Source organism: Gracilinanus agilis, chromosome 4 (assembly GCF_016433145.1).
Source record: "Gracilinanus agilis isolate LMUSP501 chromosome 4, AgileGrace, whole genome shotgun sequence".
In the NCBI taxonomy this organism is placed as follows: Eukaryota; Metazoa; Chordata; class Mammalia; order Didelphimorphia; family Didelphidae; genus Gracilinanus; species Gracilinanus agilis.
In genome coordinates this window covers 139,927,062-139,939,792 of record NC_058133.1, presented here as the reverse complement: position 1 = coordinate 139,939,792, position 12,731 = coordinate 139,927,062, and the positions used below count along the sequence as shown (strand labels likewise).

The window sequence follows — 12,731 nt, the reverse complement described above, 5'->3', positions numbered from 1 at the left end:
AAAGGTGCTTGCTAGGTTTGAAGATACAATAAAAGAAAGAAAGAAAGAAATACTTCCTGACCCTCAAAAATAATAAAAGCTAGTATTTATATAGTGCCTACTATGTGCCAGGCATTGTGCCTGACAAATTACACATTACAAAAAGTATCTCATCTGATTCTCTCAACCATCCTGGGAGGAAGGTACTATCATTTCCATTTTATAGTTGAGGAAAGAGAGGTTAAGAGATTTCCCAAGATCACATAGCTAGTAAGGTTCTGAGGCAGGATTTGATTTCAGGTCTTTCTGACTCCTGACCCAGTTCTGGATCCACTGCTGCCTAACTAAAGAGCTTCTTACATTCTATTTGAAGGCCCGAAGTACTTAGAAACCAGTAAATATCTTTATCCTGTATAAGATACTCAAAGAGTTAGAGCTGAAAGGCCCCCCAGAAGCCATCTGGTCCAAGCTCCTCAATTTTTCAGATGAGGAATGGGGAAGCCTGGTGAAGTTAGGGGACTTGCCTAGAATCAATAGCTAGTTCAGTGTTCAATGCAATATTGGAAGGCAGTTTTGCCCGATTCCAACTGTCCACATGAGAAGTCACACCTTTCACCTCCTAATATAGGGAAGAAACATGATTTTGTGGAAATTAATGCATTAAGGACGTCTAATAAACAAAACCAAATATTAATGAATTCGGAAAGATTTTTATCTAGCCCAGCAAACGCTCCCCCACTCCCACTATCAAAGAGCTAAAGATAGGGGTGAAGAAAAACCAGCAGCAAAATTCAGAACTAGTTTCGGTTTAAGGGCTTCGGTTCCAGGCTTTGAGCAATAGAGGGAGCTCGCATCCCACCGAAGGCTCAAGCAGCAGCCACTTTAGCATGCAAATCAGACGCGGTTCGGCTTGACAAATCTGCAAGGTGGTTTCCCCCGCCCCAGCCCCCCTTTATCAATTCGTCCATTTCATCTTGTGAGTACAGATGCCGCTGCATTTAGGTTGATAAGCAACGCGTCACTAATGGCAACGATCTTTCTTACAGCTCCTTTGGCGGAATACAAATGCAGCCGAAGGTGTGTACGTGTGTCGTGTAGTTTCAGTGAGAGGATGGATACCCTGAGCACGTACCTGCCTTCCTAAGGCCTTCTTTCGATTTGATCTCTTTCTTATTAGAAAAAGAAATGTGGTGGAAACTTCCACTCAGCCCTGGAAATTTTCATTTTTACTCCATTAGACTTCGAGCTCCTTGAGGGCAAGGACTTTTTTTTTGGGGGGGGGCGCTTTTCGTTGTATCCCCAGTGCCTGGCACCTACTAGGCGCTTAATAAATGTTGACTTATTCTGCGTAGGTGGCTGTGAAAGATTCCCACTCAGAGGCTGCGGGGAGCTGGGGGTGCTTTGAGGGCAGCAGAGAGATGACCAGCCTGTTTTACCTTCGAGCTGGGTCTCATCTCAGCATTAGGGCCCACAGATAACCTAACACCGCCCTTCCCCCTGCCATCCCTACCCTGCTTCAGTACCCTGAACCCCTAGGGGAAGCAAGCAGTTGCAACACCAAGGCCCGAGCTCTGGGCGTTCCTTTGCAACCCTGCAACCCCTGCAACACCCCCCCCCCCCCCAGCCGTCCCATTCCTTAGTCCTAATCTCCAGACGCAGAGATGCCATTACACAACACGTGATCTGGGCACACAGCAGACCCAGCTAGAGGCGTCTAGCGGTGTGTTAATTAAAGGTCACAACAAAACAGACCTGCCAGCTCTCCAGAAGAAATGTCGCTCCCAGGAAATTAAAAATGACACCCCAGAGCAGCCACGTGTGGAGGCCCGGCATATGCCAGCATCCTGTCCTCAGGGGCACCTGCGCCAAAGGAGAACCGAGAGGGATGGGGAGGGCAGAGAACTGGAACTCCTGACACTCCACGTGTATGAGGAGAACTGTGTTTGTATGTGTCCCTGGGCCAAGGTTCCCTAGAGTCTCCCATTAAGACGACTTCTTCCAAGGGACCCATCGGGTCTCAAATGTCATTTGCCCACACCTTGACTAGTTTAGTACCGAGCGAGGGACGAGAGAAAATGTGTTCCCTATGCCCATCTTCGGGGATGGGGTGTCGAGTGGGGTATGGTGGTGGGTCGGGGGCATAGGGGAGGGGCAGTAGGGACCACCATCCAACGCATAAGCTGAACAGTTCTTAGGAGAATTCATCCTTTATACAAGGTTTATTAGGAAGCTCTGAGAGAACAAAGGGCGGGCAGGGAGGTCCGGGCCGGTTCGTGGCCCAATCCCTTTTGCAAACCCAGGTTTCAAAGATAAATCAATAACCCTTTAAGGGGGAATGGGCCCGAGAGAAGAGGAGAAGGAGGCGGCAGAACCTGCGGTCGCAAGGGTCAAGCCTCCCAGCCCAGCTCCGCTGCATGCAGCTTCCAGCTGGAGACCTGGTGTTTCCTTAGCCCCCAGGATCACTCCCCAGTAACTTCCCGGGAAGGGCTCGATAGACTTCCTCCCCTCCTCCCTCTCCAGCCTCTCTTTCTTAAAGGAACAAACAAACAAACCCACCAACCCCAGCAGATCTCAATGTCACTCAGGAGTGCTGCAAAATAAAATGGATCCGCGCCGCTGCTGCTACAACAGCAACAGCAACGGCAGCGGCAGCGACGGCGGCGGCGGCGGCAGCAGCGGTGGCAGCACCACATGCCTTTCCCGGGACTGCAGTGAAGTGTTCTCTGAGGCTCTCTAGGCTTTGCTTACACATGCTCCGCAGCTCCTCCGCTGACCGGGGAAGGTTCCTAGAGCGAGAACCTCCTTGCTAAACTGTCAGGCACAAATGGGGAGAAGGATATTGGCTCCAGGAGTCTCCGAAGCTCCTCCCCAACGCTGGATCCTCATATTTTTGGAGGATTTCTTTTAACTCTGTTGCAAACCTTGCTGAAGGAAACAAGTTACCACAACACCACTCAGCAGAGGGAGGGAGAAGTCTCTGCTTCGAGGCGAGGCAGAACCTCTCTGCTTTTTACCTTTTCTGCAGCTACCCAGTGTGCGCGTACGTGTGTGTTGTGCATGTGTGCATTGATTTTTTTTTTTTTTTAAATTTCAATTGCGGAGGAAAACTATATTTGCGAGACTGGGAGAAATGCTAATTATCTGGATGTTACCGGTTTTGGGGAAATGAGTGTAAGTGAAGGAAACCGAAGAGAACGAGGGAAAAATTGATTTGAAGAGAAAGGGGCAAAGAATATAAACCATTCATCCCAGCTTTGGCTGAAAATTGGTGGTATCACTTCTGAGGCCAGTTACCTTTCATTTCATTTCATTATTATTATTTTCAATGAAGAAACCTTGAATTTAGGGCAGAGCATGCATGCATCTCCATACTATCGGTGAACCTTTTGGGGTTTGAAGATTTTCTTTTCTTTGGATGTAACACTGGTGGAACATTTAGGCAGTGTCTTTTTTGGGCAAAGTCACCATGAATTCTGTGGCTGGGAATAAAGAGAGGATCGCAGTCACAACCAGGAGCAGAAAATACGGGGTAAGTTGTCAGCAAGAACGTGCAGAGATGCTTTAGAACCATCTGCACCGAGGGTTTTAAAATATCCCCCTGCTCTGCCGCTGTCTCTGTAAGCTGACATATAACAAATGATACAAACAGGTTAACCTTATTAAGCTGCATGTTAACATCCTAAGCGTCCCCGCTTTCCCTTTTTCTGATACCGGAGCAGAGGAATGTGTGTGCTGTTCAGCTAAGGGAGTCCAGTATGAGTGAGTGAGCAAGAGAGCAAGACTGCATGTCTAGAAGGGTATGAAAAGCCCTTTCCGTCCTGCATGATTTTAGAAGCGTCCCTCCCCCCTATAACTTTTGCAGCATTGCTGCATCTTTCAACGGAGTTAAGCTGAATTTCATCGTTTTGAGATTTCTATGATGTTCTTCTAATCATTTCCCTCCCGCGGTGCAAGCCTTTTGACTTAGACTTCAGACTGACTGAGATTCCTAAAGCTTTCGCTTGAATGAATCAAATCGAGTAGGGTTAAGTACGAAGTTCCCTTATTCAGGGTTTCTTCGAGACAGGGGCTCCCGGGATCTCACGCGTGGGTCCTAGTCCCTGGGTGGGGGAGGTGCACAGAGGGGACCTGGTTAGGCGAGACACTCCAGGCTGCTTTAAAATGGGCGGGGGCGCGGAGATTTCATTACCTAAGTCATTTCATGCCCCTTTTCTTGGCTTTCCACGCCCCATCCAAGGTGTTTACAGACGCCCGGTGTAACCTGGCACATGGGTGCAGGTCTCTCAGGTAGGCTGCACACGGGCTGCCGGCATTTACTTAAGGACAATTAAAGAGACAGATGGAGGGAGCATTTGGCCTCGAGCAGCAGCGGTGCCTGAACTTGAAACGATCCTAAGAGAGGCATACATCCACGCACACGCACACACACACACACACACATACACACACACACGACTCACACTCACACATCCACAGCCACGCACACAGGAGCGAACTGTCCATGCATCCGCTTAAATCCCGCGTCTCTACCCCTCTTCAGGTGAACGAAGTCTGCTCCCCTACCAAGACCGCCGCCCCCTTCTCCCCGGAGAGCTGGTACAGGAAAGCCTATGAAGAGTCCCGGGCGGGGAGCCGGCCCAACCCCGAGGGCGCCGGCTCGGCTCTCGGCTCGTCGGGCACCCCATCCCCTGGCTCAGGCACCTCGTCCCCGAGTTCCTTCACGGGCTCCCCGGGACCTGCTTCCCCTGGCATCGGCACCAGCTCGCCTGGCTCTCTGGGAGGTTCGCCAGGTTTTGGCACCGGCTCTCCGGGCTCGGGCAGCGGGGGCGGCTCCTCTCCAGGTTCCGACCGAGGCGTCTGGTGCGAAAATTGCAACGCCCGCCTGGTGGAGCTGAAGAGACAGATTCTGAAGCTGCTTCTCCCGGGCCCCTTCTCCAGCAAGGTAAGCCCGGCCCCTGTCTAAGAGGGCTGGGGCTGGGGGGAGGGGAAGGGAGAGCCAGTCTATGGAGGAGAGCGGGAGTGGGGGTGGGGAAGTATGAAAGGGGAGGGGCTCAGGAGGCGAGAGGGGCTGGGCAAGAACCTGAGTCCCCCGGGGATCCCGAGGCATTTCCTCTGGGTGCAGTGGCTGGCTGTAGCTTCTCAGGGCCGGCACTCGAGTGCTTGTTCTCCAGTAGCCAGGCAGATTCTAACCCATTTTGTATGCACTGGTAGCGTGCAACTCCATAGCTGTTCTGCTACGTTTTCACTTAAGGGCTGGCATAGTCTATCCAGTTGAGATGAACTTATCTATCCCAGAAGGATGCTCATAATCTGAGGTTCTCAGACCCGAGGATGCTTCTGGTGCTGCATCTCTCTAACCGCCCCCGGAAGGATTTAAAGAATTCCTCTTTTTCACCCATACCTTATATAATATTGTACCTTTCTCTCAGGTCTTCTTGTTTGCCCTTAGGCATGCATTGCTAGCAGACACAACACCAATATCTGTTTTGTCAGTGTGTTTGACAGCCATTGGAATATGCTGATGGCACTTCTCATTCATTCTTTTTCTCATCCTCATGTTGCCACACAACTCTAGCCTTTTCTTTTCTTTTTGCCTCTTTCAAAAACAGAATCAGATTTCTTTCCTCCACCCGTGTTCCCTGAATAGAAAACAAACAAACAAGCAAAAACAAGCAATCCCCCCTCTCCCCCCCAAATCTATGAAGGCCGTGAAAGCAAACGATCAGTTAAGGATGGATGTTTCTATCTGCCAGTTAATATTCTTGTCTCCCAGAATCTTATATCCTGAAGTTAGTTGTTTGTTTTTAATATCGTTCTATTGTGCAGGAAGATTAAGGGGAACAGCCCAGAAGAGGCATCCTGGGGCTCCAGAACTGATTGAGTGTTAATACACATTGGGTTCTGCCATAGCAACCCTGACTGTGGTGGTGTGTTGTGAATGGCCAACAGGGCTCTTAGAATGTAACACAATGCAATCGTGTTTGCCCTGTTGGGTCCAAGTACTATCAAATGATAATATTTACTCTCCCACTTCAAAGAGTTTTCTTGGGTGTTTGGGGCAAAGAGGTGTCAAGAAAAAGAAGGAATTGCTCTCTAGGATTTTCTGATGCTGTTGATTCAGGGACGGTTCCCAGTTTTTATTTATGTGACTTTTAGAATGGTATATTTGTGATTCTGTAAAAGAGAGCACTGGAGTAACTACAAGAATAAAGATGGTAAAATTCTGAATGTTGGAAATCGCTGCCAGGATTATTGTTTTCAAGATTTACAGAATTTAGCTTGAGAATAATAATTAAATCTTGAATTGTTGTCGGAATGTCATATTTTAATAGATGGCAATGAAAGAGGATTTCAACCATTATTCATAGTCCTGTAATAAATTAGCCAGCAAACTAAAAATAAATTTTGATGTAGTTAGAAGACTGTTTTTCCCATTAATCTTGGGTTTGCCAAAATAGTGCTATCTGATAAAAGGCTGTGTGGTACCTTGAGACATTAAACAGTATATTTGGAAGCCATAATTAGTCTCAACAACACCAGATCCCTTTAGGCCATTTCCAAGGATGCCTTTTTTTTTTGTTGTTGTTGTTGTTTAAATAGAATAGATCCTGTATATTACTCTTTGAGGGTTATAATTAGTGTAATGGTGAATCAGATTGAACATGTACTGTTTTCAGAAGAAAAGGGGGAGATGAGAATAAAGCTAATAGAAGAAACTAGTGTCAGATTGCATCTTGATGCTTACTACTGTTGTGTCCTTGGAAAAGTCATTTAAACTTCCTCAGAGTATTGGACTATGTGTTGGCCCATGTGAACACTAAGGTCCTAGATGACCAGCTACAATGAGAATATTGTTCCTACAATAAGAAGACACAAAGCATGGAAATAAAATGCATCTGTTGATTTTTATGGGTGAATTTTTTATTATGATTGAATAATGACTGACATTTAAATAGAGTTTGAAGGTTTGGAAAATGCTCTAGGTACTTTCCATTGGTTTTTGAAGCAGCTTTGTGAAGTAGGAGTTAATTTTATCCCCATTTTTACATATAAGGAAACTGAAACTGAGAAAAAATTAAGTGACTGGCACCTGGGTCATGTTAGGAAGTATCTAAGGTAGAATATGAATTCAGGTCTTTCTGACTCTCAGTCCAGATGTCTAATTGCTTCATAATAGTATCTATCCAAGCAATTAAAGCAGACTGGCAATTTCATTCATATTCTAATAGGAATCTCCCCCAAATATTTCTCAGTTTTTATTTACATTATGAAATACAAGTAACTTAGCAGAACTGATTACTTTGCCAGAGAGAAATGAATGTTCCCAAAAGAGCATTATAGCAGGCATGAACCAACTTTCTATACAATCTTTTGGTGATTCATAAAGGCCAAGAAATGCTTTCGTTTATGTGACTGCTAGTCTGATGGATCACTTGAGCTCTTAAATTTTGAACTGTAGTGGCCTGAAGTCAACTGGGTGTCCTCACTAAGGCCAACAACCAAAATGATGAGCCCTCTCAAGAGTGAGGAGCCACCAGGCCACCCAACTAGAGGCAAACTGGCTTGGTTTGGGAATGGAGAGGGCATGAGGGATCACTGCACTTCTAGTGTGGGCTAGAGAGGAAGATCCAATCTTATAAAGAAGAGGAGAGTAGAGGAAAGGAGAATTGAAGAGAAGAGAGGAAAGAAAAAGAATACCTCTGATATGTAGATAAGGCAATTCCTTTCACTTGGAACTTCTACCAAATTTGTTATTTTAAATTAAAAATTGAGATTTTTCTAAACATTAAAAAATGCCTTTATTTATACACATCAGTCAGAAGGTATCACTTTAAGTGTACACTTGAATATTGCGTAATGCCACACTTGACTGCCATGTAAGTAGCCTGAGTTTTATATGTGGAACTATTCGGTGAAGCATGACTTTTAGTGCAAGGAAATGTACAATATACTTAACCAGGAACAAGGCTACTTTTGATGAGCTCATTGTTAGCAATAAGGTGTGGATTCTTGATTTTTAACTGCATGTATTTCTTCTGAATTTCAACAACTGGAATAATGATTAGGGTTTTGTGTTTTATTTTGGAAAAATTTGGTGGTTGCACCCTCAGATTAACTATAATTATTGTTTCTGCCTTTAAAATTTATAGTCATTTAACCAATTAAATGCCATGTTCTTTGCTACAATGAGGGCCATATGGCTTTAAAATCAATCCTTACTTCTTTTAGCTGCATTTATAAGCAAACTGTGTACCTCTGTGGCCCTTGGGCACAGAAGGAGTTAAGTTTCATGAGAACAAGAGGCATCATTGTGATTCAACCATGTAGAGTTTGGCCATTGAAGACAGAAAAGTGATTTTGGGTGTAATTAGGAAAAAAATGACCATTTTGATTCATTTGAGATACCAGAATGTACTCAGGAGTTTTCAGCACTATTAAGTGATTCTTTGGACAGGTCAGAATCCTTAATGGAAAGGCAAGCAAAGAAGTCATGCTATTTAAAGACAGGACTTTTCAATTTTGTCCTTTTCCCTCATCCTGTCATGGAAACAAGCAATTCTGCTCTCCTTGTGCTTGAATTTTCCTGTTTGTAAGACAAGGGAAGTAATACAAACAGCAGCATCTTATGGAAAAATTTTAGATGACAATTTGCAAAATACTTTAGTTTCTTATAGAAATGTGCTGTGTGAGGTCTAGTTGTTGTTAAGTGGGCAGGAGGCTGATAGCTTTTATGCCTTACTAGATTCCTGGTTTCTTTACAAAGTGATATGTGGTTTCTATAGCTCCCCCTTTGTCCCCTAAGCACTTCCTAGATGTAGTACTGCTTCATGAATCCTCATGTCATTCCTTTGAGATAGGGAGCAAATGTTATTGAATTGCATTTATTTGATTAATGGGCAAGTTGGTCAATGAGATATGAAGTCACTTGCCTAAAATTGCATACATAGATCTCTAATATTGGTATTCTCTCGTACTAAGTTTGGTCAAAGATCATAAAGGGATGCTTAAAACCTAAAAGGGGTCAATAATGCTTCTGAAGCCAAGTCTCATGCAAGAACTTCTTGGAAGATAGTGGTACTACTACTAATGATGGTAAATAACATTTCTATAGTACTTTAAGCACTTAAAATAACCCCTGGAAAAATCCCGAGGTAAAATAATAATAATAACTAACATTTCTATGGCACTTACTATGTGTCAAGCTCAGTACTAAGCTACTGCTAATTATTATCTCATTTGTTCCTCACAATAATCCTTTGAGGGTGGTGCTATATTCCCATTTTACAGATAAGGAAGCTAAGGCTATAAGTGAATGAAAGGTCCACTTCACCACCTAGCTTCACATTAAAAATTCAGTTCTTAATATAACAAATTCCTCATTGAGCTCTTAGAAACCTATCTGTGGCCTCTGTCAAAGGTGAGCTATAGTATAAAAGAACTTAAAAGTTTCAATTGTCAACCCAATAATGGCTGGCTTTAGTGGAACACTTTGGGGCATGTAAGTGGTGCAGTGGACAGAGTCTTGGACCTGGAGTTAGGAAGACATCTTCCTGAGTTCAAATTGGGCCTTAGACATTTGCTAGCTATGTGATCCTGGGCAAGCCACTTAACCCTATTTGCCTCAGTTTCCTCATCTGCAAAACAAGTTGGGGATGGAAATGTCAAACCACACCAGGATCTTTGCCAAGAAAACCTCAAAATGGAGTCATGAAAAGTTGGATATGACTGAACAACAACAAAGAGCATTTATACCATCTCATTTATTTTTCATGACATCTGTGGGGTAGATGCTTCATACATTCTCATTCCTATTTTACTGATGAGGAAACAACTAGCACTTTGTAGAATTATTGTAAAGATCAAATAAAATAATATTTGTAAAGAACAGGACTTGGCACATGGTAGATGCTATAAAAATGCTTATTTCCTACCCCCTCTCCCCCTGCCATTTAACAAATGAGGAAACTAAAGTTTAGAGCAGTTTCAAAACCTATCCTGAGTTAATAACCAACGTCAAAAGCAGAATTTGAATCTTGTTCTTTCTGCCTCATTTTCTATTTCTTTTACTACTCCATGGTTCTGCTAGAGATATGCATGGTATGGAAGACCATATTTGTGATACAAATAAGCATGTGTTACTCTGTCACTGGACCTTCTGGTATAGGAGGCAAAATGTCAGCACTAGGTAGTAGAGTATGGGGATTGGAATTAGGAAGAATTGGGTTTGAATTTTGCCTTGACACTTTACTATGTTATTTTGGGTAAGTCATTCAACTTTTCCTCAGCCTCAGTTTCCTCCTCTGTAAAATGGGGTTAATAATACCAGGCACACTTATTATTCCATTCAAGAGAGATCTTGATGAATGGTTAAAAAAAACCCTCAAAACGAAACAACGAATCAAAGATCCTAGCTTTGCTCCTGTGTGAGCTTGAACAATCAATTCATAAGCATTTTGTAAATGTCTAGTTGGTTGGTTGGTTATTACTCAGTGAGGGCCAAAATGGCATCACCTTTTGACTCCTGGGTAAATTGGGGTGAAGGGCAAAGTTGTCAGCCTCACTCTTTCTTCCTGAGTCATTGAAGTCCAGCGGCAAGACAAAAGTCAAGAAGATTGGTGATGGTCCCGGATACAATGGATGATCACCTTAGCTTCTTTTGATGTCTAATGAAGCTCTAAGTGCTCCACCGCACCTTCTTTGGCCACCTTCATGGCGTTGGAACAAATTGTTCTCATCTGCCCACCCTGCCAGAGGAAGTCTTCACATACTTGGGGGAGACAGCCTCCTAACTCACCAATAGGTTGGGGACCTATTGGTTACCTTCAACTTGTAAATGCCTACTATGTGTCAGACACCATGCTGAGCACTAAGGATATAATTACAAAAGTGAAACAGTGTTTGCCTTCAAGAAGCTTACATTCTACTCCTGGAAGATGTTTGCAGATGGGTAAATAGGATACATATCTACGTATTGGTATGCATTGTATACATACGCATCCCTCCAAAAGCATTCTATATGTATATACACATGTAATTGACTTTTTTCTTTTTTTCTTTGGGAGGAAGCACTAACCAATAGAAAGATCTTTTGAAGAAGGTAGAACTTAAGCTGAGTTTTGAAGAGGTAGGAGAGGAGTGGAGGAAGGAGAACCTTCGAAGCCTATGGGAGAACCTTGGCAAAAGCCCAGTAGTGGGAGATATAATGTTGCATGGAAGGAACAGCAAGAGAACATTCCCCATAGCTACAGAATAAAATGTGAATGTTACTGCCACATTATGAACTGAAAGGTGAAAATATAAAAGACTTCATTTGTGTGAACATGCCAGTCTCCTGGATGATGTCTTCTTTCCTGATGTGAGAAGGGTGGGGAGCGCCTGGGACACTTGTGGATGGCATTTATTATGTAGATGTAAAGAAAAGTAAGTTAAATATATAAGAGATTTGTGACTTCATTTATGTGCAGTCTTTTTCTTTGTATATGGAAATGCTTGTTTGATTTGGCTTGGTAAAATTTGATTTGAAAAAAAAAGACAAAAAAAGAAAAAAGAGGAAGGAACAGCAAGTAGACCAATCTGGCTGGAGCATAAAACTCAGGGAAGGGTATAATGTGTAATCAAACTAGAAAGATAGTCTGGAGCCAGATTTTGAAGGTCTTCAAATGTCAGACCAAGAAACTTGTATTTTATCCTAGAGACAATGGGGAGCTACTGATGTGTCTTTCTCCCCTCTTTCTCTCTCGTAAAAACAAACAAACAAACAAACCCCAAACTCTTACTTTCTGGTTTAGTATCAATTCTAAGACAAAAGAGTGACAAGGGTTAGGCAATTGGGATCAAGTGTCTTGGTCAGGGTCACACAACTAGGAAGTGTTTGAAGCTAGATTTGAACACAGGTCTTCCTGACACCAGGCCTGACATTGTCTACTGTGCTACTTAGCTGTCCCTCCACTAATACTTCTTGAGGGAGAGTGACATTTTCAGATCAGCATTTTAAGATTATTAATTTAGAAGTTATAAGGATCATTAATTTTTCTTTAAAAAGATTTTTTCAACAAACATTTATCTTATTTATTTTCAACACTACCAAAAGAAAAACAAAATCCTTGCAAAAAAAATGTGCATAACCAAACAAAATCAGTTCCCAAAATGACCATGTTCAAAAAGGAATCTCATTTTACATTTTGACTTCATTTACTTTCTTTTAGGAGGTAGATAGTGTGTTTTGACACTGGTCTTCTGGAAGTGTGGTTGTTCATTGGATTAATCAGAATTCTTTAAGTCTTTCTATGTTGTTTTTCTTTATAATGTTGTTATTTTACAAATTGTTCTCTTGGTTCTCCTTGCTTCATTCTGTGTTAGTTCATATAGGTCTTCCCAGGTTTCTCTGAGTCCATCTCTTTCATAATTTCTTGCTCCACATTATTGTTCCATTACATTCATATAGCATTTTATTTTAATATATAATAAATAATATATTATATATGTTATATATAATGTAATATATAATAATATATAATGTTTATTTCATAATTTTTTTCACTACAAGCTGAATCAGTATATACTCATACTTCATTGATCTATAATCTATTACTATCTCTACAACCATTATTAGATGGTCTTTGAGATTTTGCTATGGCTGAAGAATTCTTCACACCATGGCTGAGTTATTTATTTATTTAACAAAGAACAAGTCTTTAATCAGGACAGGGAAGGCAGAGTTCTTATCGCTACCACAGAAAGTCAAACATATA

At 42.7% G+C, this 12,731-nt stretch overlaps 1 protein-coding gene across 1 annotated transcript in view; it reads left to right on the top strand.

Annotated features, from left to right (window-relative positions):
• Positions 1 to 3,445: 3,445 nt before the first annotated feature.
• Positions 3,446 to 12,731, top strand: part of KIF26B (kinesin family member 26B) — a 632,023-nt gene continuing 622,737 nt past the window's right edge. The window contains exons 1-2 of the mRNA XM_044674977.1: positions 3,446 to 3,508; positions 4,520 to 4,921. Coding sequence (XP_044530912.1) covers positions 3,446 to 3,508; positions 4,520 to 4,921 — 465 coding nt within the window. The remainder of the gene's footprint in view (positions 3,509 to 4,519; positions 4,922 to 12,731) is intronic.